At 40.7% G+C, this 24,466-nt stretch overlaps 1 protein-coding gene across 1 annotated transcript; it reads left to right on the plus strand.

The window, feature by feature from the left end:
- Positions 1-1,369: 1,369 nt before the first annotated feature.
- slc6a13 (solute carrier family 6 member 13) lies at positions 1,370-24,248 on the plus strand. The gene is made up of 15 exons (XM_033635883.2): positions 1,370-1,503; positions 6,256-6,456; positions 7,037-7,171; positions 8,947-9,087; positions 9,954-10,035; positions 10,672-10,804; positions 12,524-12,658; positions 16,291-16,394; positions 18,227-18,351; positions 18,554-18,666; positions 18,814-18,951; positions 19,181-19,283; positions 19,643-19,743; positions 20,035-20,205; positions 23,195-24,248. The coding sequence occupies exons 1-15, from the start codon at positions 1,497-1,499 to the stop codon at positions 23,357-23,359; spliced, it is 1,854 nt and encodes a 617-aa protein (XP_033491774.1). The 5' UTR covers positions 1,370-1,496; the 3' UTR covers positions 23,360-24,248.
- Positions 24,249-24,466: the final 218 nt, after the last annotated feature.

Raw genomic sequence — 24,466 nt, forward strand, 5'->3', positions numbered from 1 at the left:
TGTAGCTTCATATGTATCGCACAGATATGACAGTGGTATTAATCTTTTCATGTAACTCTCTGCAAGAAAGCCAATTAGTGTTTTTCTTAAAAACTGTTCCCCTAAATACAGAAGTTTTAAGTGAAACATAAAACATGATTTTGAGAATGAAACACATGAAACTGTAGTGCTAGTGAGGTTATGAATTTATCCACCACGCTTAAAAAAAACACTAAGGAGGAGGAGGACTTTAAGGTACCCTGGGTGAGTCTGTTGATGACGTTCTGGGGCACCATGTCAACTTCAGTCTGTTCATATATATTTTTCATATGTCTATGTAAGATGTAGATTTTTCATCTCAGTGGGACCTCCTGTTAAAATAAAGGTTAAATAAAAAAAAAAAAAAAAAAAACGTGGCCAGGTGTTGCACTCATGCTAAAAATTGCATACAGATTTAAAATTAAACAAGTTACTAGGTGAGAACTTGTATACAAGGTTTCAAGGCTTTTTTGACTTGTATCTAGTCCATTTTTAATGTATTCAGAAAAGATTAAACCGGTTGTTTGTTCATAGATAAATCGTCTTAACTGCGACAAAACTAAAGTCAGGCAGACTGCTTTATTTTTATAGAAAGCCAATGTGGCTGTGTCTTGAATTATAATTTGATTTTAGGTGGGGGGTGGGGGAGTTTACAAAAAAAGACCTCACCCTGAAAGACAGGAAAAGCAGAAGCACATCACTTCCCCCCATCCCCACCTCCATAAAGACCCTCTGGATTGTGACCTTCTAACAAATGCCCTGAAACGGGCCACTCTGGACCCCTGTGGTGGGAAAATGTTCTGAATGGGCTACTGGGTCTGTTGGGGGAATAAAGAGTCTTTCCGGGGGCTGAATTAAGGATGTGTTTGGAGCAGGGGCTTCATGAAGCAATAGTGATGTTTTAATTACACTCAGTCAGAAAAGACCACTGAAATATTGGACACTCGTATTGTGAATCTTGTGCAAAATAATTTAAAGGGTTTGTGGATAATGCATTTTTGTATCTTTAAATATTTTTTAAACCAGCGACAGAAATAATTTAGATCATTTCATATATACATGTGTTCATGCCTGTGATATATCATCTGAGATGCCACCTTAATACAAGTGTGACCAGCTTCTCCCCCCCATACTCTGTGGTTGCTCTCCGGACAGAAAAGGCCCTGGGAGAATGTGTGTGTCAAAAGGTTACGCAATCAGCCCACCATGCTGAGACAGCACAGACCTCTAGTGTGCTGCGGAGAGTGAGTGTGTGTGTGTTTGTGTGTGGGGGTGTCTGAATGGAATTGGATAAAGGGAAAGGGGGGGTCTTTGGAGAGGGGGCAACTCAGAGGGAAAATTTCACTGCAGGCTGCACCAAAGTTTTCAGTTTGTCAGATCTCCGCCCCTCTATGAATGTTATATAGTGAAACCTTAAGCGGCAGCAGGCCTTTATTTGGTGGCCCACTCTTGTCTGGAGACTGTCATTGTGCAGCATTATGAAAGGTGAGTGTCACTGGATTTTTTTCTCCAGTCTGAGGCTGATAATATGTGAAATTATTGCTATACAACATGACCTATAATAAAAATATTGACAGGCATCTTAATGTTAGTTTAGTTTCTTTGAGAAATAAATTATGCATGCTTTTGACGGGTAGTGAAAGGCCTGCAGTATTGAAATATTACAAACTTGCTCATGCGCACATCCGGGAATCAGAACTTGGCTTTCATAACGTAGTTATTTAATTCAGAATATTTTTATGCGGCACGGGTCATCCTATGCTAATGCTGCTCCATGGTGTCATCAGAAATCAAATAAAACGTGCTGTTAATCTGAGACAAGAGCTGCTTCTATGGAGCACAATTCATCTGAGCTTTATTTTTTATGGAGCTTTATTGTATGAAATTACATGGATGTTGTTTTGTTGTTGAGAACATATGTTTGTACAGACACTCATACGATTTTGTATAAAAACGAAATAATTTATCGGAAATTAAAGACAATTATTTAACTTTATTAATGGTTTATGAATCAATTTAATAAGTAATAGTTAAAATATGTATGCCATTTTTAATCACAGCTCATGCTATTGCTTTTTTTTTTGCACCAACCACAGTGATCATTTCTAACTTTCATGCAGACGTACATCAATTAGTATTCAACATTACATCCTGTAGCTGTAAATCTTTACTATGTACAGACAGACATGTGACATTGAACCGATACCTACCCTATGTAATGAACCCAGTTATATATTAGCTTGCAATTATTAAAATGTAGGAGTGTCATGGTACAGTATACCCTGAATATGTAACTCTCAGCTGTTTAGAGGAAGAGCCAGACTGCTGTTTTTTCCATGAGATGCCACAAAGACCTACAGGAGAGGGAGAGCATTGTTTTTCAGGCTTTTATTCCTACCTATAATGATGTTGTGAATAAGACTTAGTACCATACTAGGGCCCGACTGATCTATCAGTGTACTCTTCACTTTGATATCAAACTCTGGACTCTACTTATCTCAGTTAGGGTCACTCACACTGCCTGAATGGTGCTTTCTGATTCATATCAGTTCAAAAAACAAAAGTAGTAGTACTATCAAAAGGAAAAAGAAACATTTTTATAATAACGATCAACTGACTACTTGAGAATGGGGTCACTCGTAGTGTCAGTCCCACAGACAGTTTCACCCGACTGTGCAGTTCCCTGCAGTGTCAGAGTTTGATTGTCTTTCAGCCTATTGTTTTGGTTTTATGGCCCACAATTGTGTTTTGGTTTACTCTTACCACTCCCATTAACTCGATTTCCAGCAGCAACAGGGAGCTGTCTCCAGCACCAATCAGCAGACAGTCAAAGTTAGTGACTAGTGAACATGGTGGAGCATGGGGGGCAGTGAAGCAATGCTTTTCAGTCTGGTCTTTAAGGGGCACTCCTTAGACTTTACATATGAAGTTCAGATTACTACGCACAGTCTATAAAAACAGCTGTATAATGTCTTGATCCAGAGGGAGCTTTCTAAAACTTGACAATATAATCCTGATGACGTCATCATGGCCATTTTTGGCATCTTACTACCACAAGACTTAATATTCTTCACAGGAAGCTAGAGTTACAATGTGAGAGATGCAGAGTTTTTGTGGCTGAATAAAATATCTTACTGGGATGCATAACAGGAAACATTGGATCCAGTGGTTTTTGGAGCTTGACCAAAACTAGAGACTAAAATTCAGGATATCACTGTCTCTGCTGCTTTAGTTTGGACCACTGTTTTTAAAATCTGTCTCTTTTCACTCTCCCAGCTTCATGGAAGCGCGATGCTAAATGTTGTTTTGCCCCTTTAAGTGACCCTTTATTGTCCCCATTGTCCTTTATTTACAATACAATTGAACAAAAAGGCAATCATGTGGCTCAGCATCTTTATTTTTATGTCATGTTGATGCTTAAAGAGGATCGACTTAACACATCAAAGGCTGGTTAGGGGTCTTAGGGAGTACTGCATATGTGTAAAGAATTATAGGCTATAGATCCTTGTGTGCTCTACAGGGAGCTGTGCGACGTGTGATAAATCGCTTAAGTGGCGCATGGTCAGTTGGGACTTAAAGTCTGAAAATGAAAAAGGTTAGTGGAGTAAGAAAAAAGGGAGCTAACCAGACCTTAGCCCACTCATTGTCTCTCTGGCTGCTACTGGGATAACACATCCGAATCTTTGACCAAACCGCCAGCAGCTGAGTTGCATTGTGGGTAATGCAGGTGCCAAGTTTTGTCAAGGAGGAAGCATGCTTGAAATGAGGAGGACAATATTTCTGGTCCTGCTGAATCCATTTTATGTCCATTGTGCATTCGACAATGCTTTAGAAGTGCAATGCTAAATCAGTTTGGTACTCTTTTAAGGATCATTGGTGCATAAGGACAAAACAGAGGAAACAATGACCAGTAAGTCAGCCACACATTTATTCATCCAGTCAATCCCTCAATGGGTCAGCCTGTCAGTCACTTGCTCAGTCAGTCCACAGCTTTTCAGAGAGGTGAAGTTGGCGCCGTTTCCTGGGATACAGCCCCACTGTGCCTCGATGAGGTCATTCCCAATCTTGGCATGACTTGTATGTCTCTCCTCTGATGGTCTATAAACATGTATGTATGAAAACTATTTCAACCACTACGCTGCTATAAATAACGACAATATTTAGTCTCAGCTATTAAAGGGACTGTTTGAAGTGAGGTTTTTGGCTTGTGTGTTGAGCTTCCCAGCATCCACAAAGAAACTGTGAAAAAGTGAGGTAAAGTGTGATCTGGCTGCAGGGCCACCGAGGATTCTCATTTGCCAGCAGAGAGCGGTGGGGCTCCTTGGCTTTTGTTGCACCAAGCCTTCATTCCCACCAAGTACCTTCTGAAAACAAGGGGCTCTATTTTTACCTCAGGCCACAATTTGGCTCCAGTGCCAGAGATTTTGGCTGCTAAAACGGGTCCGACCTCCAACCCTATGCACGCAGCACACACAGAGTCACAGTTGTGCTCCACCTCTGCCCTTTGCCAGTAGGAGCACATTCCTTAAGGTGGCTTCACACAAGGGTTTTGGCTGAATGGGATTTCAATCCCCTGTGTTGTTTTCAGAGCTGAACTCAAAAACAGGCGGCTTCATTGGACCCGTGAGACACACAGGTCACACAACATGTAATGTGTAAGATAAAGAAAGTGAGAGTTGTTGTTGACGTGTATTCCTGTCACTGAATTAGCTCGAGCATCTCTCCTGCAGACTGATGACTGATTTGTTTGAATTTGGACGGCAGCAGCGATCATGATGTGCCCGAGAGAGAGAGAGAGGGAACAGGGTAACAGAAGGACTGGTGAGAGGCCTGTTAATGCAACGTGACAGGAGTGAGCACAGTCAGTGAGTTGTCTGTTTCCTCCACAGAGAGAAGCTCTTTCAGCAGCACTGGCCCCAAAACAGGGTCTGGCCCTTGGCTTCACTAACTTCTAGCGTGGTCACGTAACATCAAGCCATTACTGATCTCAGGAAAAGTAGTGACATACATCATTGCTCATGTAAACAAGAAGCGGCACATTTGGAACGTCACATACACAGTGGGGATTATTCTTGAGAACTAGCCAAGGTCCTGAAATTCCTTCTTCTACCTCCAGGTCTTAAGTACACTCAGTCTTCAAATAGATCCCCTTTACACACACTGACACTGATTAGTCCAAAGCCAAACTGTGAAGTGTTTTAATGACTACTGGGCAAAATTTGAAGGTGGCTCTGCTTTGCACTGGGAGCCAATAAGAGGATTTAAAGGAATACTTCAACCATGCTGTGTTACCTTAAATTTGTTAAGTAAACTTGACTCTTTCACATGCTTTCATGGACAATGGCTAACATATTAATTCATGCATTGATTGGGGACCATGCTTCACAACTCACAGTGTTAATTTCACTGACGAAAACTAGGATGAAAATTCATCGACCTTTCTTTCCATGACGAGAGGATGACGACCTAACAATAGACCCAGACGAGACAAGACATGACGAAAATGTTCGTGGTCGACTATCAGACATTGGAGGCCGAGAATGGCTGTGCTTGTAATTATCTCCAAATGCCGCATGAGCGTCAGGCCGGTAAACTCCAGTCAATAGTCTGTGCCAGGATGTTTCGCTAGCCAGCAAAAACACACACACTGGAGCAGCGTCAGCCGTTGATGTGAGTTGTGACCTGTAATCCAGCAGGAAATATCAGCCGTGTGTGTCTGACTGTGGATGGCTTACTACTTACCATTTTGTGGGGCTCATCTGCTGTGAGGGTCCAAGGACAGAGGGAGGTCATATGCTTGAGAGCATATTTTGTGCAGCCCTCTGTGGCATGCCTTGTGATTGGGCTACAATGAACTTTGACCTGACTAATCTGTGAAGGGTTTTCGGTTGCCTTTGGACATGAAATGTGCTATAAAAATAAATTTGCCTTGCCTTGCCTACTAGTTGTGCTAATTCGAATCATTTTGGATGTTAAAATATTTAGACAACTGTCATCGAAATTTGTTTCCATAACTAATTTCTTACTTTCTTCCAGATTTATCTTGACTGGAGAAGTGTGATGCTTCAGTAATAGGCTATAATTTATTGACTGTCAGTTAAATTATATTGTGATGACATAATCATCCCATGTTATACCTCAACAACATTTGCCAACATTTATAATTGGAGGATATTTTGATTACAAAAAAATAGTCATGCATTTCGGAGGAAATGATGATGTCTTTTGATGGCACAGGGGACACGGAAAACACATCCAAGGTGGAGCCTTCCAATGGGCACAGCAGGCCCCTGGACATCGTTCCGAGTACAGAGGAGAAGATGACAGACAGGGGTCAGTGGGGCAACAAGATTGAGTTTGTTCTGTCAGTAGCCGGAGAAATTATTGGCCTGGGGAATGTCTGGCGTTTCCCGTACCTTTGTTACAAGAACGGAGGAGGTGAGTGCTGGAATAAATTAACTCTGGTTTATTATCCTGCTGCCTGTTCAACACAAAAGCTCGAGTTTCTGCATTTAGTCATTCATGTACGACACCAGGACTAAAAAAAAAAATCTTAAATTATTCCATCACAGAAGCACGAGGCTTCTGGGAAATCCATCTTTGCAGTTGTTTGCAGTTGCCTGACCTCTGAGAGGGAGAGATTTTGAACTATAGGAGATAATACACGGGTTAATATTTGATCAATTCCAGGCAGATCCATTGATCAGTGAGGGTTGTGGTTCACTGGAAATAGGAGAAGAGCCAGACAAATTTTGGCAGCCAGTCAGATAATGTCTGATACATGAAGCTCACTGGCAAAGAATATAACTGGCAAATAATAAAATTTTAGCTCCTTAATGTCCCATAGGAAGTAAAACTGTTTGTTGATTTCAGATTTAGACATAATATTTGCATGACTATGTATCAAGCCCTCTGCTTACAAAAACCTTTTTGCACCAGACTCTGCTAGTCTGCATTGTTTGAAAGCACATTAAAGGTGTCTTAGTGAACTGTTTCTTTAATCTGTGTCCTTATTCAGGTGCTTTCTTCATCCCATACCTCATCTTCCTGTTTGCTTGTGGGATACCGGTCTTCTTCCTGGAGACGTCTCTGGGTCAGTACACCAGTGAAGGAGGCATCACCTGCTGGAGGAAGATCTGCCCTCTGTTTGAAGGTAATCTACCTATTTCCTTAGGAAATATAATTTAATGGCTGCTTAATGATGTTTAAAACACTTTACAGCACCAAGCGTGGATCACACTCTCCAGCTTGGTTTAGTTTTAGTGCCATGCACTCCCAACGTCTGTTTATGACATACCTAAGATGATTCGTGTGCTTTGTAAAAGTTATATTCGGTAAAACAACCATCGTGTTTATTTTAATTCAAATACGTAATGATCTAATGATCATGGTGTGTGTGTTTTCTGAAACAATGAGTTGCTTGTGCTCTACACGGGATACAAACAAAGATTTATGTGGCCAGCCTAGTGACAACATCTGAATATGTCTGTGCAACAACGTAGGATGAAAGAGGAGTTTCAGACATGTGTCTACAATATGTTTATGTGCATGGATCCTTTTCAGTGTACACTGTATGCGTGTATGTGTGGTTTTGTGTGTCTGTGTGCACGCATGTGTGTCAAACAACCAGTGTGCATGTCATACAGATTTGGGACGGTGATGAATGTGGCTGTAACAGCTGGCAAGCAACCAACCCTGGCTAATGTCCCATTTTCTGCCCTCAAATGAGTCTGTAATCAGCAATAATCATAACCCACACGGGACGACAGCTGGTAAAGAGTTGAGTCAGACGTACAGTCGTGTGTTAGAACAAAAGTTTCAAATAGTGCCTGGTATTACTTACCCATCTTTTAATTTACTGTACTCTGATGCAGTCATTTGAAAGGCAGCAGCAGTGAGCAGAGGATGGGTTTAATCAAATGCTGAGATACAGAGATGTGCTGTTTTCAAGGTTGAATGATGTTTCTGTATTGTGAATGGAACTGTGACTGATTCAAAATCATTTCTGTGAGTCATTTGAGATTAACTACAGTAACTGTTCACAGTAACACTGCAACAGTGCGCTCACTGCCGCTTCATGTGGGCGTATTTAATGGCGTCCAAGCTGCTTTCTTTGAGGCATTGTGTGAACAGAAATTACCTGCAAGACACGTTTCTCAGCTTTACAGCAATGTCAAAGCATACCTCTGTGAAAATCAAAAATACGACCTCACTAAATGGCTGCAGTAGGTCGGTCTATAGGGACATGGGTTGCCGGTTCAAGTACCTGTCCAGACCAAATATGAAGTGTGGACTGTTAGCTGGAGACATGCCAGTTCACCTCCTCGGCACTGGCAAGGTGCTCTTGAGTTAGGCACCAAACCCCCTCGCTTAGTCCTGTTTGTGCGTGTGTGTGTGTGTATTTTGGGCCTTTGTGTGAATGACAACAGAGTGAAAAAACTTAATTTCCCCCGGGGCAGTGGCTCCCAACTGGTCCAGCCCCGGGGTCCAGATTTCTCCTTAGTCAACAGTTCAAGTTTCACACAGTTTAATACATTCAGTGTCATACTTGTGTTTGGCCATGTCATTGAGCTAGTTTGCTGTCTCTGTTAAGTAGCTGTCTGTTTTTCACTCACTCTACATCATGAAGCAGCACTTCAGAATAAAAGCTCTGTGCCAGAAATTCACTGTACTTAAGAATAAATTGTGTTTTTTACAAACTTGCGGTCCATTCAGAATGGACCTGCCACTCACTTCTGGACCATGACCCAATCACTATCTTCTCTTCTCCATCATACACTTACCTATTACACTGTCGAAGTCTTAATGCAAAGTTTCTCTTTGGTCACAACAACATGTTTTAAAAAATGCTGCATGCTACATTTTTTCCAAAAAAAAGTTAGAATTATGGCCTAATTTAACTGTTTTTATTGTTTTTGTTAATTTCAGGAGTGGGTTATGCCACCCAGGTGATTGTTGGTCTGCTCAACATCTACTACATCATAGTGTTAGCCTGGGCCATCTTCTTCCTGTCCAACTCCTTCACCTGGGATCTGCCCTGGGCCTCCTGCAACAACACCTGGAACACAGGTGAGCCACAGGACACAAAGCCAAAAGCAAAATGTTGTGCTTCTACTCTGTGTGTAAACATTAATCAGGTATAGCCAGGTCTCCATCTTGACATGCTTATAGGATAGTCTGAGTATTTGAATCTTCAGCCACATGTGGATGGCAATGGTGATCTTTCAGTCCTAATCTTGGGACAGACTAAAAAATCTCAACAACTGTTGCCATGAAGTTTTGAACAGGATTCATGGTCTACAGGGGATGCACCTTAATGACTTTGGTGATTCCTTCTCTTTTCCTCTTGCGCCATCATGAGGTGGATGTTTTGGATTTTTAGTGAAATGTGTCTACAACTAATGGATGGATTACCATGGTGTCTATATCCCCCCTCACAATGAATTGTAGTAACTTTGGTGATTGCCTGACTTTTTATCCAGTGCTATCTTCAGGTCAAAATTTTAGTTTGTCCAAGACCTTGGTTTATGGTCAGATGCCTTAAAAACTAATAACAGTCCCATCAGGTCCAGATGCATTTTGTGTTTAGTGCTAATTAGCAAATGTTAGCATGCTAACACCCCCAAACTAAACAGTGAACATGGTAAACAGTACATCTACTTGTTAGCACTGAACTGCTAGCATGTTTGTAGACTTTCAGTGCTGTTTATATACACATATATTGCTGTTTAATTCTGTTCCTGGTGTTTCCCATCAGCTTTTCATTAATTTATGGTTCCACTTTATCTTAAAGGAGTGAATGTTGGTGCAGCGTTTCACTCCTCCGTCTCAGTAGTGGCATTGTTTCCCTCGCCTGTGTGTAACTTGGAAACCTCAGAGAAAGCTTGGATTTCTTCAAGGGATTGAATGTCTTTTTGTCTTTCCTTTCATTCCAGATTCCTGTATGGCATTTCAGAGGGGGAATAGCACCATCAATCACCATGAGAACGCCACCTCTCCTGTCATTGAGTTCTGGGAGTAAGTGCCTTTTTGTTTGGCCGTGTCCTCAAATGGCCGCATGGGGGCCAGCAAGTTCACCAGATATTCAAATTAAGTGGGCTAATTTAATCTTGTACTCCATACTGTTTAAAAAATCTAGGATTGTTAGACTAGGTAAAACTTTTACTACTAAGTTAGAAGACTGGTAAATGTGCTACAAGCAATGGCGGTTCTTAGAAGGGAGAGGGGGCAGCACCCACGTAATTTAAGCCTGGCTCTACTAACTGGATATTTTTGTTCATTTTTAACAACATTTTAACAATTTTAATGATTCATGAGCAGTGATGAATGAAATATGTGTTAACACTAAATGAGTACTCTTGTGTTTATTGTGTATTCTTAGTCTTTTGGAGAGCATAACCTCATAACCTCTTGGGGTGTGGGTGGTATGTAACAGATGTGCTTAATATATTTGGTAACCCAAATATTGCTTTTGGCTAAAGCCTGGAACCCCATTTAAAATGGTCTAGAAATGCCACTGGCTACCCTGCCTTTTGAATTGCTTGTAGACCCTTCGGCTCTTAGCTCCTGAGAGAAAGGACAAAAGAAAGTATGAATTCTCAGACTAGATGAAAATTATTTCTAATGTTTGTCTTATTTGTGTTTGTGTCCCAGACACAGAGTCCTGAGAATTTCCTCAGGTATTGATCACATCGGCTCTCTAAATTGGGACCTAGTTATCTGTCTGGTGGTTGCTTGGATCATCTGCTACTTCTGCATCTGGAAGGGAGTCAAGTCTACTGGCAAGGTGAAACCTCTCCTCCATCAATGAGTGGGTTTACATGGACAGTTTAATTCCCTTTTCATTCGGAATGAAAGTTCATTCCTATTAAAAGTGATCTTGTAAACACCTAATTCAGAATGAAAATGGCCAATGTGATTGAAAATTCAATCTGGTGTAAGGGGCTGGAATATTCCGTTTCTAATTCCGAATGAAAAATTTCTCACACTTGTATACACTCATTCTTCTTTAAGTTCATTCCGGTCTTTCTGCACATGCTCGTTTCCTTGCCCTTCTGGCGCGATGACGTATATAGCACGCATAGCAACGGGCTGAGATAGAGCAGTCGGACTCGTTGCACTCACCGGTTTCCATTCGCCACAGCACAGTCTTCTATCTCCCTTCTTCGCCTCTTACCTCCCTTCTCCTCCTCAACAGACGAAGCATTAGCAGAACAAGGTTGTTGTCGTACTGCTGCTTCAAGAATATAAGCAAAACAAGCCTTAAAAAGGCACTAAGAACGGCATCGTCAAGCATCTTGTTATCCGGAGCGAGGACTACAGTGTTTTCTTCCAGTAAACGTAAACACGTAACATCCGCCTCGCCCCCTATCCAATCAGAAACCTTCCCTGCCCCAAACCTTGCGTGGACCCGAATACAGGCGATTAAAAGCCGATTAAACTGATCTCCCGTGTAAACCCTCATTCGGAATGAATATTTCCCATGTAAACTACCTGGAAAGACTTTAATTCCGAATGATGTAATTCAGATTTATTTCATTCTGAATGAGAAGCCATCATGTAACCGCACCCAGTGACCAAAAAACAGTAAAACCCCGTTCTCACTGCACAAGAAAACACTAACACCCACTAACATCTGGCTTTTGTACACAATGGGAAAGGCTACAATCAGCAATCACTCCTAGGTTAAATGACTCTGCAGTAGTCATGGGTTTTAGCCCCTTTACTTGCAAGATGCAATGATGTGCCACCACCAAATACCGCCCATCTCAGCCCAAACAGCGCCTTAACCTTTCCAGATTTGTCTGCGCTTCTCATTATTGTCTTTTGTCTCACCTGTCATGCCATTATGTGTCATGTGATGGCCTCTGATTGGTTCCTGCCACTATATAGTTGGGGCTATACCTGTGTTGTATGTTTTAAAAATCCTGATGAAGACCTGTTGTGGTCGAAACATGTTGGCTCTTACTGATTAAGCCACTACAATAAAGGCTTTTTAATATTTCCTTACTCATTTTTCTATATATTTTTTTTGGAGTGCCTCGATGGCCTTCCTGGCGATCCTGGTGTTTGCCGTTCTTCATGGGCACCCGACACAAGGTTTTGATCTACATTTGTATATACAGTGCAACTAGTCGTCTCCTTTTTTCTAGTCTGCACTGAGTTTGAAAGAGACTGAATAAGTAAGAGATATATGGTAAGAAGTAACCAGTGTAACATTTTCACTGCCTCCATACTGCTTTCTACTGTTTACTAATCGGTTATCCGGCCTGTCTGTGATGTTGACACGCCAGCAAAAAGAAAAAAATCCTTTTATGCTTTTTGCTTTGGTTTTGATTAATATACACTTGCTGTGTGGTGAGGTTATTTCTAAGAGATGAATAGCAGTCAAATTTAAGCCTAAACACACTACTGGAAAAGGAAGAATTTCTAAAAGGGGGGCACTGTCATAAGTCTTGTAGACATACTCTATTTCTTATCAGGAAGTGCTGCTGTTTCCCTGCAGGTGGTTTACTTCACAGCCACCTTCCCTTACGCCATGCTGCTGGTCCTGCTGATCAGAGGGGTCACCCTGCCAGGAGCATCAAGGGGAATCCACTTCTACCTCTACCCCGACCTGGGGCGGCTGTCTGACCCACAGGTAGGCTGGAAATGCACTGCTGATGGTCTCATGCTTACCAGCATTTTAATTATACACGTCCACATTATTGTTATAATACTCAACAATAGTGACAGGTGTTTTCGCACATTATTAAGAACGTGTCAAAACACAACATCCAACACGGCTCCCTAGCTTGAGCAACATTTGTGGTTTCATGAAGGTTAATCAGGACCATATGGAGGAAGTTGCTATAAACTGGCGTGGTTGTTATTGGTTGTATGAAGTTGGCAGTTTAGGCATTAAAAGACTTTAAATGACTTCCCTGCTGGAACAGATACGACATGTTTCACAGCATGTGATCGCTCAGGAAAGCTACACTGTCAAATGAAAGTATGTCCTTGTAAGTGCCTTTCAGAATTACCAGCAAGTGTTTCTGATCTGCTGCCCCTTTGGTTAGGTTTAGGCACCTACTTATTTGAATATGCTCAGGATAGATTGCTGTTTTTATTTTCCAGCCTACATCTTTACTGTTTTGTTCTCTTACACCACTCTCTGGGCACTGTTGAATTTTGATGTGAACACTGACAGCATCCGTATGAAGGCAAACCAACGCCTATTCTTTTTAAGGAAGCTGGGGAGTTTAATGTGCAATCATGATAATGCTTTACTCTGCTTTTACCGAGTCCGTTCTTTCCTTCAGCATTGTCCGTTGGTTTAATAATTTTAGCCTTAAAAACAAGAACAAGTTGGAAAAAGTGGTCAAGTTTAATAACCCACAGCCCTGTATGGAGAGAGGGTCACCTCTAAAGCTCAGTCATTGTCTCAGACTTTCAACATCCCCTCCGCGTTTAGTTTCAGATGCCTCCATCAGGGCGGAGGATTAGGCTCCCTACATGCAGCACAAAGTGTTACAGATCATCCTTTGTCCTGTCTGCTACTGTGTATCTCAACAAGCAGTGACCCTTAATGTCCATGATTAACCCCTGACAGCGTGTGATACTGGATACTGTGTGTTACGTGTTGTACTGTCTGTTTTGCTGTATCTCAAATTGCTCCTCAGGGACATTAAAGTTCACCTTACCTACCTTATCTTACCATATCTTACCTCATAGTGTCATTTTTGGCTGCAGCAGGCAGTTGTTCTCAGTAAAGGTTAGCAACTAGCTGGTTTACATAACAGAGCATTTAGCAGATAATGAGCCAGATTTTACTCCTCTTCAGGTGACCAGAAACACAACTCCAAATTAATTCTAATGTAGATGCTTAAATACGCACGGTTTGCTGACAAGTTCGCATGTTGTGTCTGTTAAAGTTGTCTTCACAGCTTGTTTCTGCTGTCTCCCATGCAGTGGCCAAAAAGTCAGTAATTGCTGTTTTAAGGGTGCAAATCCCATCTCACGCCTCAATAGGCTACTTTGTGCATCCGTCCACTCCTATGTCATTTTGTGGCAATAATATTACACAACTTCCTGCTTTTACGCTGGACATGAACATAGCTTGCTTTAAGCAGTTGTAACAAACAATGCTGCCACCAATTTGTCCTGAGGGAACAGTGTCATGTAATAATGCGCTCTGCAAAATGTCAAGGACTTATTCACCACTGAAGGATGGAGAGTGGATTGAGGATGGTGGTGGTAAGAGGGACTTTACAATTTCCTCTCTCCTTTGCTATTAGATTGCAACCAGTGTGAAAATCTCAAAGAGGGGCCCTCTTAAATCCCTCTCAGGGCTCTGGGGATGAATACAGGCCCTGTGTGTGCAGGCAGTTCCGTGCCTTGGGAATACCTTCCTTTGTGTGATGTCGTGTCCAGAGCTTGTGTTGTTGGTCGGACCCCCAGTCAATCAGATCTTCAGTGCTGGCTGCCAGCTATCTGAAACATGCCCCAGTGCCCTGGGAGCACTTTACCAGGATTTCAAGCATAAAGACAAACCTTATTTGAATTTTGAAGTGTGATGGAGTCTTCCAGGAGAGGATGTAAAGTGCTGGGTGGATGAATAGGCTTGGCTGGGTGGGTGATGTCAGGATGGAGGAGTTGAGAGGGTGAGTTACAGGGTAACGTGGTTCAGAATTTGATGGTTGGTTTTTAGTTCAGATGATGTGAGTGGAAATAACTCATTCAGTATGACAGGTGCATGGAAGGCTGTGTGAGGAGAGCCGTCCCAGACACTTAGCACTTAAAACCTTTATATTACCTATCAAATGCTTCTTGTCATTACATATCCCATTCAATCCAATTAATCATATTTCCACATGTATGTGTATCTACTGTTAAGACTTGTTTTCTTATTTTGAAAAGCAAAGGAAGTCGCAAAGGTAGTCACATGTGTGCCTACCTAGAAAAAAGTCAAATCAAACACTGATTGAGGAAACTGCTGTCAAATATGAAATCATAAGAAATCAGGAGTGAATATATATTTGCTTTTCTTCATTTATTCATTCAACCTTGAGGTTACTTTAATTAAATATTGGTCTAATTGCTTTGTTTTTCTGTCAAACCCAATTTTATGCATTTTCAAGACTGTTTAGGGGAGCATCAGATGGCACACTGTGTTTTAATTATGAAATTACATTTACGTATCATGTAAATACATATAACTTGTATTGTCAGTGATTTAAGTCAGTAAGTAAACTGTTGCTCTTGAGCCCATGTAAGGGTCAACCATACCAACCACCCCTTGGCCTTGGGCTGGGGTCATCCGTATCCTTTGACCCGCCCCTGATGGCATGTATAGGTTTGAAATATATTTCCACACAGCAAAATGTACTAAAGATGTACAGTGTGGTTACCAGTTATACTTTGTGTTTGTTGTCATGATCAGCTGATGGTTCTGTTTGAACTCCACACTATAATAATTCTTAATGTGAGAGCTGATGCAGCTATGAAAGGTCTGACAGCTCAGTTAGATAAGAGAGAAGCTGTAGGTTGAATCCAGTCAGCATGAATAAATATGTAGTTCCTCAAAAAGACACATTTTCAAAGTTGACACTTGCTTTCACTTGTATAAATCTTCAGCAGAGTTCGGAGGCTCTGAACACCCACACAGGTGTTTTTAACTAATCTGGCTGATTAGATCTCTTCTCAGGACTTTGTGGACATATTCCTTCCTGTTAGTTCTGTTGCACCTACAGTATAAGGGCAGGACAAATTACAATGGAAGATGGAGTTTTGTGACCTCATAGATTCCCACCAAAGCTCCGGCCCACCCTTAACCTAAGAAGAGTCAAATCAAATCAGTCAGAAAAACATGGAAATAATATAAATAAATATAATAATACACTTTACTTATAAAGCACTTATCAAAACAAAGTCACAAAGGGCATTAAATGGAAAACCAGGATTTAAAACAATGCAGGCTTTAGGCAAGTGACATAGGCAATTTTAAGAAATAGAATAAAAGTAAATAACAGCAATTAAACAGATAAGTGATGTTGGCAAATAACAGTCCTGAAGACTGCACTGAGGTAAATAAAATCAGAATAATTAGAAATTAGGAGTTAAAATTAGAATAACACAAAATAAAAGAATATAAAACCCAATGACAAAATAAACATATAAACAAAAATAAACAATAAACAACACACACAAAAAAGGTTGTTTTCGGTTTGACTTATTACTATGTCCCTTTAAACATATTTCATTATCTCATTTCTATTCTGTCCTGTACTGTAGGTATGGATGGACGCTGGAACTCAGATCTTCTTCTCCTATGCCATCTGCCTGGGCTGCCTCACCGCCCTGGGAAGCTACAACAAATACAACAACAACTGCTACAGGTGCGGACTGAAATGATAATGCAGTTGATCTATGGCTAAGCCACGCTCCCCTCCACTCACTTGGACAAACTATCAACATTCAGTGACCGGCGCTATGGCAGGTGTCACAGTACACGACATTTCGCAGGAGGCAGTTGAGGATGGACGATTATTCGAAAAATCGTCGAATAGTTGCCATGATTTTCGAAGTGTTTTTGCTTGTGCTGCCCATCCCTATTAAAGTGCCACTGAAGTTAAGGTTTTTGGCTCAGAATATGAGAAAAGGATAACGGCCTTTTTACCATCTTTACCAAGAGTGTCTCTCCGTTAGTTTGGTGCTACAGTATTTACACTGAATCATTCAGCATAACGTTTGCCAACCTTTGTTATCTCTTCCATTACAGATAAGTTAATGAAGCTAAGCTCCAGAAGTTAACGTTAGCTTAACTAGAGCCCTTTGGACAACAGCTAACAATGATGTACGATCACCAAAGTACAAAACTAGAACAAAATAGGCTAATGAACTCCCAGCAAACAAGGTGAAATGATGAACAACGCAGCTAGGAGCTAACGTTAGGCTAACTTTAGCTAACGTTAGCTAGAGATGTTAAAGCTGCCCTGTGGAGTTTTTACATATTTGTCCATTACATTACAGCCACTGCCAAACGAGTTATTAGGATGATCATTGAATGCATCTCCACCACACAACAGTCTCTGGTTTGCTTAGAAGCGCTATTGCCTGAGCGACATTCCCGTGCTGTTGCACAGGAAATGACGCATTTGACATAGAGTTCAAAGAGCGCATGCGCAGTTGGAAATGTCGGAGACGACGAGGCTAGCAGAGGAGCTACTGAAAGATGTCTGCAAACCCAAAGAAACGGCCCAGGAAAGCTTCCGAAGCTTCTGGAGCTGGTCCCGCTGGTCCTCCCCAAGCTCCGCGACATTCAGAAGAAGGAAAAAGGGCAAAATGAGAGAGTGACAAACACAGAAATCAAACCAGAGTAAAGCCCGTTTCACACAGAGCGTGCAAAGCGCAGACCTCCGCCAACTAACCGATTCATTGTGTATGTGCTACTGTGGCGCAAGAGCGCACCGCTCTGCTGCCGAGCTGTCTGTATATTTGTTCACTCGTATTGCCGACGTCATCGAACGGCGCACGGTGACTGTTATTGTTGCAGTACTCGGAAAAACACGGCAGATGGCGCAAATGGGCAAAACTCCACAGGGCAGCTTTAAAGATAACTTTATATTTCTTTCCAGCAAAGTGACAATATGTTGCCTCAAACACAATGTTGACTTACCTTAGAACAGATGTAGACATCATTGTTAATCTTATTCACATTGAGTTGATGTTGTGGTCTAACGTTACCACACAACTTTATCCAAAGGAGACACTTTTCTCGGTTGAGATGTGGTTTAAAGTGTAAAAAATACACCTTGTCGCCCAGCCTCTCAGGATACCTTGTGTCAGAGTTGCATGTACCCCATACACACCGTTTGACCATTTTTAAACTTCAAATCTCAGAAAAAGCTCATAAAACTGAACAAAACTGACTTTCTGTAATGCATTTCAACGAACGTCCAGGCAGAGAATGTCCGAGTGTATGGGAATGGCTATACGCACTGTGATTGGCTCATTGCGTTTGAGGGCGGGACTTAGCCATAGGTCAACTGGCATTATGATCGACTATGAACACTACATCTCTATTTGTTTTAACTATCAGTAAAATTTAACACGATACCATGATAGCTGACATTTTATCTTTATATAAAGGGAATAAAATAAAATCCATTGTAAACCCATCAAGACATGCAGTCCCTAATCTTTATATGTCTCTCTGTGTTATTTCCAGGGATTGCCTGTCGCTCTGTTTCCTGAACAGCGGAACCAGTTTTATCGCAGGTTTTGCCATCTTCTCCATCCTGGGCTTCATGTCCTACGAGCAGAACGTGCCCATCTCAGAAGTGGCTGAATCTGGTTGGTTTTTCTTTTACTGTTTATTATGAAAATCATCACTTCAGTTATACTCTCCTCAGGGAGTCCACCGGAGATATGTTCTTCTATTTACATGTGTTAACTTTGGTTGGATTATTTTAAAGGCCTCTGTGGTTTAATGCTATTGATTTGATACTATGAGAACGTGTTTTTAATGATAATGACATTTAATATCTGTCTACAGGTCCAGGTTTGGCCTTCATCGCCTATCCTCGTGCTGTGTCCATGATGCCTTTCTCCCCTCTGTGGGCCTGCTGCTTCTTCATTATGATTGTCTTCCTGGGTCTGGACAGTCAGGTGAGATCAATATACGCACCACACAAACAGAGAATTTCAACATTTAAAATGCTTGGTAGTTTTTGGATAACTCAGCAGCAAAAAACAGAGGCTTATAGATACACGCATATGTACAAATGTCACACTTCTTGTTTCTTTCTTCACCAGTTTGTGTGTGTGGAGAGCCTTGTGACAGCCATGGTGGACATGTATCCCTCCACCTTCCGACGTAAAAACCGCAGGGAGCTCTTCATCCTGGCAGTGGCCATGGTGTCCTTCCTCCTGGGGCTCATCATGCTGACAGAGGTTGGTCTCAGTGACCCTGCTTCATGAAGCCTTTACAATTGGTTGGTTTGATTCCAACCCTTGGCCCTTTGCTGCATGTCATTCCCCCTCTGTGTCCCCCTTTCATGCTTTAAGTGTCCTATCAAATAAACGGTTTTGTAATAAACGGAGTTTCTTATTATCTGACAGCATGTAGGTTTTCCTTTGCTAGTTATACCTTTTAGTTCATAACCCATGTCCTTCTCCACAGGGCGGCATGTACGTCTTCCAGCTCTTTGACTACTACGCAGCCAGTGGGATGTGCCTGCTCTTTGTGGCTATTTTTGAGACTGTTTGCATTGCCTGGATTTATGGTGAGTGTGTTGGGCAGGCCATTCATGAAGGAGAGTATTTAAGAGACAAAGGCTTTATTCTCACTGGGCGCTATTCATAGCAGTCCACAATGCCTTCTACGTTCAGCCAATCTGTGAGAATGAACTTTTTGTTTTGAGTGTTATTTCAGTCAGTTTATTTGGTAAAAAAATTAGAGCATTTATTAAAATCACAGTGAAGTAGCCGACTGTATTAAAGCAGATGTTATAGTTGCTAAGCAGCGCTTTCTGTCAATCTGGAATATCAATGACGTTGTTTTCTTTTCCTTTCAGTCTTGATACAGATGACTGATTCAGATGTAAGTCTACGCTGCGTTTCACCCATCTCTCCCTAATTACAGGTGCCGACCGTTTCTATGATAACATAGAGGACATGATTGGCTATCGCCCCAGCCCTGTCATCAAATACTGCTGGCTTTTCTTCACCCCTGCTACATGCTTTGTGAGTTTCACATTCATTTTTTGTTTTTTTTAAAAATATGCATGCTTTCACATGGCTCTCCTGAGACAAGAGCAGCCTCTGCTGGCTGACTGTGAAAATGCATTTTAATTTGCAAACCACAAATGGTCAAGGAAAGCTTCTTTATCTATACCTTTAAAAGAGGAAATATAGGTTAAAGTTAAGGATTATGATCAACTATTTACTTAAAGTATTAACTGGTATTTTGAATATCCGTTATGGCAAACAGCCATGCATACAGTAACATTAAATATCTATCTGTCACTGTCTCAGGGAACATTTGCCTTCGCCTTGATCAAGTACTCACCTCTGAAGTACAACAATGAATATGTATACCCATGGTGGGGCCATGGGATAGGCTGGCTCCTGGCCCTGTCCTCCATGCTGTGTATCCCTGTCTGGATAGCACTGAAGCTTTACTCCACCCCTGGAACACTGAGAGAAGTAAGTTAGATGCAAAGGACTAACTGGCTCTGCTTTTGTCATTTCAGAAGAGTGAACCAAGGGAAGAAAGCAGCCCACATGATTATAGATAGTTGGGGAATGAATTGTGATAAAGCTGCACATTTTTATATTAGCAGTGGGTCACGTGATTATGTGTATGTGAAAGGGGTCACTCTTAGTTGCAAAACCACAGAGAATTATCACCCGACTGTACTCGGCTCTACTGTGGGGCGTTTAAGCATCTTTCAGCTCATTGTTTTCACTTCACAACTCTACTGTTGGGTTCTGTCTCACCACTCTCATTGACCTTGTTTTGAAAGCTCTGATAAACCCGCTGCACACTACTGTCCAGCACCAAATGGCAGACAGAGTTAGCAACTAGCTGAACGTAGTAGAGCACTTAGCAGCTAAAGAGACAGATATTTCCCTCGGTAGCTGGTGGTGCCCAAAACAGAGCTAAAAAAGAGTGACTACTGGGCTTGCATTCTCACATTCTCACTCCCAAATCGTCAAATATTGACACTTGGCCAGAGGTCCTCAGCATCCTGACACATTAGGTACCCCTCCTGCGTCAGCTTTGGATGCACAGGGGTGGTGTGTCAATGTATGCATGTTACCTGCCTTTTGTCCTTTAAAAATAAACTTCTTTATTCACAGGAAATGTAAATTTTATGCTCATTAAATGCATCCAACCGCTTTTGGAAAATAAACATAAAATAAAGGTAAAACATTTTGTTGTCAGGTTTACTTCCTTAGGTTTAGGCAACAAAACTAAGGGGTTAGGTTTAGAAAAAATCATGATTTGGCTAAAAATAAGTGTGTTTCCTAACAACATTATGTAACATAATGTATGCTACACATACTAGCACACTATGTTGTTATTAAAATAACTCAACTGACTTTTGGTTATACTCATGACATGAACAGTAGGCTCCCAGGTGAAAGTCCAGAGTTTTTTTGACCCACCCACTCAGCCTATACAGACTTTCTTGCTCTTTATACTACAGTTGTTCCCTGGTGGGTCTCATACCACTGCTCAATTGTGTCTGAGGGCCACTGACCAAGCACTGGTATTCAATAAATGAATGAATTTATTCCGGTCTCAAAATATACATAATTCGTTCACACTAATATGTACATATTGACTGAAAAGGTGTAGGCTGAAGCAAAAGCTTATTTAGCCCACCCTCTTTACACACACGCACACATACTCAAAAAAACGACAACAAAAACAGCTGATAACTGAGAAATAAGAACAATTTAAAACCACAAAACAAAAAATGAAGCCAAATCAGATCTCTGTCATGTATCTTTGAATTGCTGACTTTTTATATAATGTTTTTAATTGTAATAAAGAAGTGCTAAGTTTTAATTCATCAGTGGAACTATTCCACAGACGTACTCCTTTAACGGAAATACAGTTTATTTTAGTGTTTATTCTGACTGTTGGTTTTCTAAACATCTCAGTTCCTCTGAGCTCATAGTGTCTATCTCTACCTTCAAAAAGAGTCTGTGTAGTGTTTGGAACAAGGGTATTTTTAACTTTATATATAAACTTTATTGTGTTCAATTCAACTAAATCATAAAATTTTAGTATTTGCAGTTTAATAAAAAGTGGATTTGTTGAGTCTTTATATGCAGCATGATTGATTATTCTAATAGCTTTTTTCTGTAACATGGGTTTTATATTGGTTATATACGTATTGCCCCATACTTCAACACAATATAATATGTAAGGCAGAAAAAGAGAACAATACAATATGTATAGAGTATGTTTATGTAATATATATTTGTATCTATATAGTATTGCTATTGTTTTAGATATTTTGTTTTTAACATTGCTTATGTGTGATTTCCAGGTGAGTTTATAATGAATAATCACACCAAGAAATTTATTTTCATAAACTCTTTTTAATTCAATATCATTAATTTATTGAATTTTAATTTGCCATTTGGAGAAGACAATTTAGTTTTATCTATGTTCAAGGAAAGCTTATTAAGGTCAAACCAATTTTTTAATCTCTGTAGCCCCTTTTCTGCCTTGCTGAGAAGTAATTCTAAGTTTTCCCCTGAGCAATATAAGGTTGTATCATCAGCAAATAATACATAATTGAACTCGTTAGTCACACTACAAATGTCATTAATATATAGAATGAACAACTTGGGCCCCAATATTGAACCCTGCGGCACCCCTTAAGTTATTTTAAGCATATTGGACCTCACATCACTTATTTGCATATATTGGCATCTATTGTCCAGATCATTTTTTAGCCAAGCGTGTGCAATTCCTCTGAACCCATATCTTTCAAGTTTATGTAGCAATATATTATTATCTATTGTATCGAATGTCTTCTTCAAATCTATGAAAATCCCTATTGTATCCTCTCTATTGTCCATTGCAGTGGATATGTCTTCAACTAATTTCATAACTGCCACTGAAGTGGAGCAATTTGTTCTAAAACCATACTGATGAATACTTAACAGGTTATGTTTGTCAATAAAGCTTTCCACTCTCTTTGCAAATACTTTTTCTAATATTTTTGAAAATAGGGGAAGTAGTGAAATTGGTCTATAATTTGAAAATGCTTGTCTCTCTCCATTTTTATAAATTGGGATTACTTTAGCAATCCTCATTGCATCAGGGAATGTGCCTGTTTTTAATGATTGATTGCATACATATGTAAATGGTTTAATTATATGTTCTGTTGTATTTTTAACTATAAACATATCAATATGAGTTGGGAGTGAAACCAGGTTGATTGATTGGATGTACAGTGAACTCTATTTTTCTGCTTGTCTGCATGTTTTGCAGTAATTAGTCAAGATCATTACTGCATGTTTTGCAGTAATGATCTTGACTAATCTCTCAGATTATGTTACTGATTTAAGTCTTAATTAGATAACTTCCACTGGTGCTGGTTCCTGTATATTAATCTTCTGTTTGAAAAAGAAGAGACATCTGTTTCTCAAATACCTTTTTCATTCACAGCGCTTCGTTCTCTTGACCACTCCTTCCGATGAGTTACCGAAGACGAAACAAGAACAGGAGAAGCTGCTGGCCATCTTCGCAGCAGACGGCGACAGCCACCATCAGAAATCCCCTCCCACTAAGGACGGCTACTTCCCTGTTGACGAAAAGGAGTCTCATTGCTAGAGACTTGAGGGTTGGAATCAGAGCCTTGTAGAGGTTGAAAGTCACTCCACAGCTTTGACACTCTGTCTGGCCCCATCCCAATTCTCTCTGCAATACCTCACCAGACAAGGTGGCGAAACAGGCACGGACTTTAGGTGTCACCTGACCTGTAACTGCTGATCTGCTGCTGGAGCTTTGTACACTGCCCTCTGTATGATGGCAACAGCATTCCTTTCACCAGTTGGTTATCATTCTATTTACCAGTGGCAGTCATATGTACACTTGAAAAAAATGTGTCCATTGTTGTCACACAGTGGCTGAGATTTCACATTTGATGGTGTCTGCTTTCTAAGGAAGCATTTTTTTCTGTTATGGACATCTCTAATGTTCAGTTTTTCTGACACGACGTTCCGGTTACTTTATAGACTCTAACAGTAAATATGCTGCGGATGGAGCACAAGAGGCGTCACATGAATCGAAGCTGTGTGTGTTTAAAAAAACATACTAATAATGAATGCTTGAGAATTATATGTAGCTGAACTGACCACAACACAATTAAGCATTGCGATGTCGTTATGTGCTCTTTTGCAGTCTTCTGATTATTGACATGATTTTAATTTAGTCTGTTCTGCCTTATCTCTAATGCATTGAATGTTATGAAGTGGAAATTTTAAGTGCCTGGAGGAAACAGTTGTGCCACTTAGATAATCTGAAGAGGGCAGGCTGGGTGAAGGGTTTCATTCCAAATCTCTGTTGTCATCTGTCTTTCTGCTGTATAATAATGAACTCTTTAGATGTTGGAATGAGTTTATGATCATTGATTGCTGATAGTGAAAACTTTTACATATATAACTTTTATATGCTAAAAATATTTTTTATGACTGAATAAAAAATACTTTGATTTAAAACACTTTTTTCTTGAAAGATGTCTTTATATTTTGTGGGACGTGCTGTTCATTACTCATTCATTCATTTTCCATTTTTGTTAATCCTGTTGGGGGTCACAGGAGGGGCTGCAGCTGACACCGGACGAGAGGTGGGGCACACCCTGGACAGGTCGCTAGGCTGACACGTAGAGACAGACAACCACTCTCATTCACACCTATAGTCAATTTAGAGTCAGCAGTT

The sequence above is a fragment of the Epinephelus lanceolatus genome, chromosome 5 (genome assembly GCF_041903045.1).
Source record: "Epinephelus lanceolatus isolate andai-2023 chromosome 5, ASM4190304v1, whole genome shotgun sequence".
Taxonomy (NCBI): domain Eukaryota; kingdom Metazoa; phylum Chordata; class Actinopteri; order Perciformes; family Serranidae; genus Epinephelus; species Epinephelus lanceolatus.

Coding starts and splice junctions, on each gene's coding strand:
- slc6a13 (XM_033635883.2), top strand. Junction 10,036..10,671: donor CCTGTCATTGAGTTCTGGGA/GTAAGTGCCTTT, acceptor TTTGTGTCCCAG/ACACAGAGTCCTGAGAATTT. Junction 18,667..18,813: donor TCCTGGGTCTGGACAGTCAG/GTGAGATCAATA, acceptor TTTCTTCACCAG/TTTGTGTGTGTGGAGAGCCT.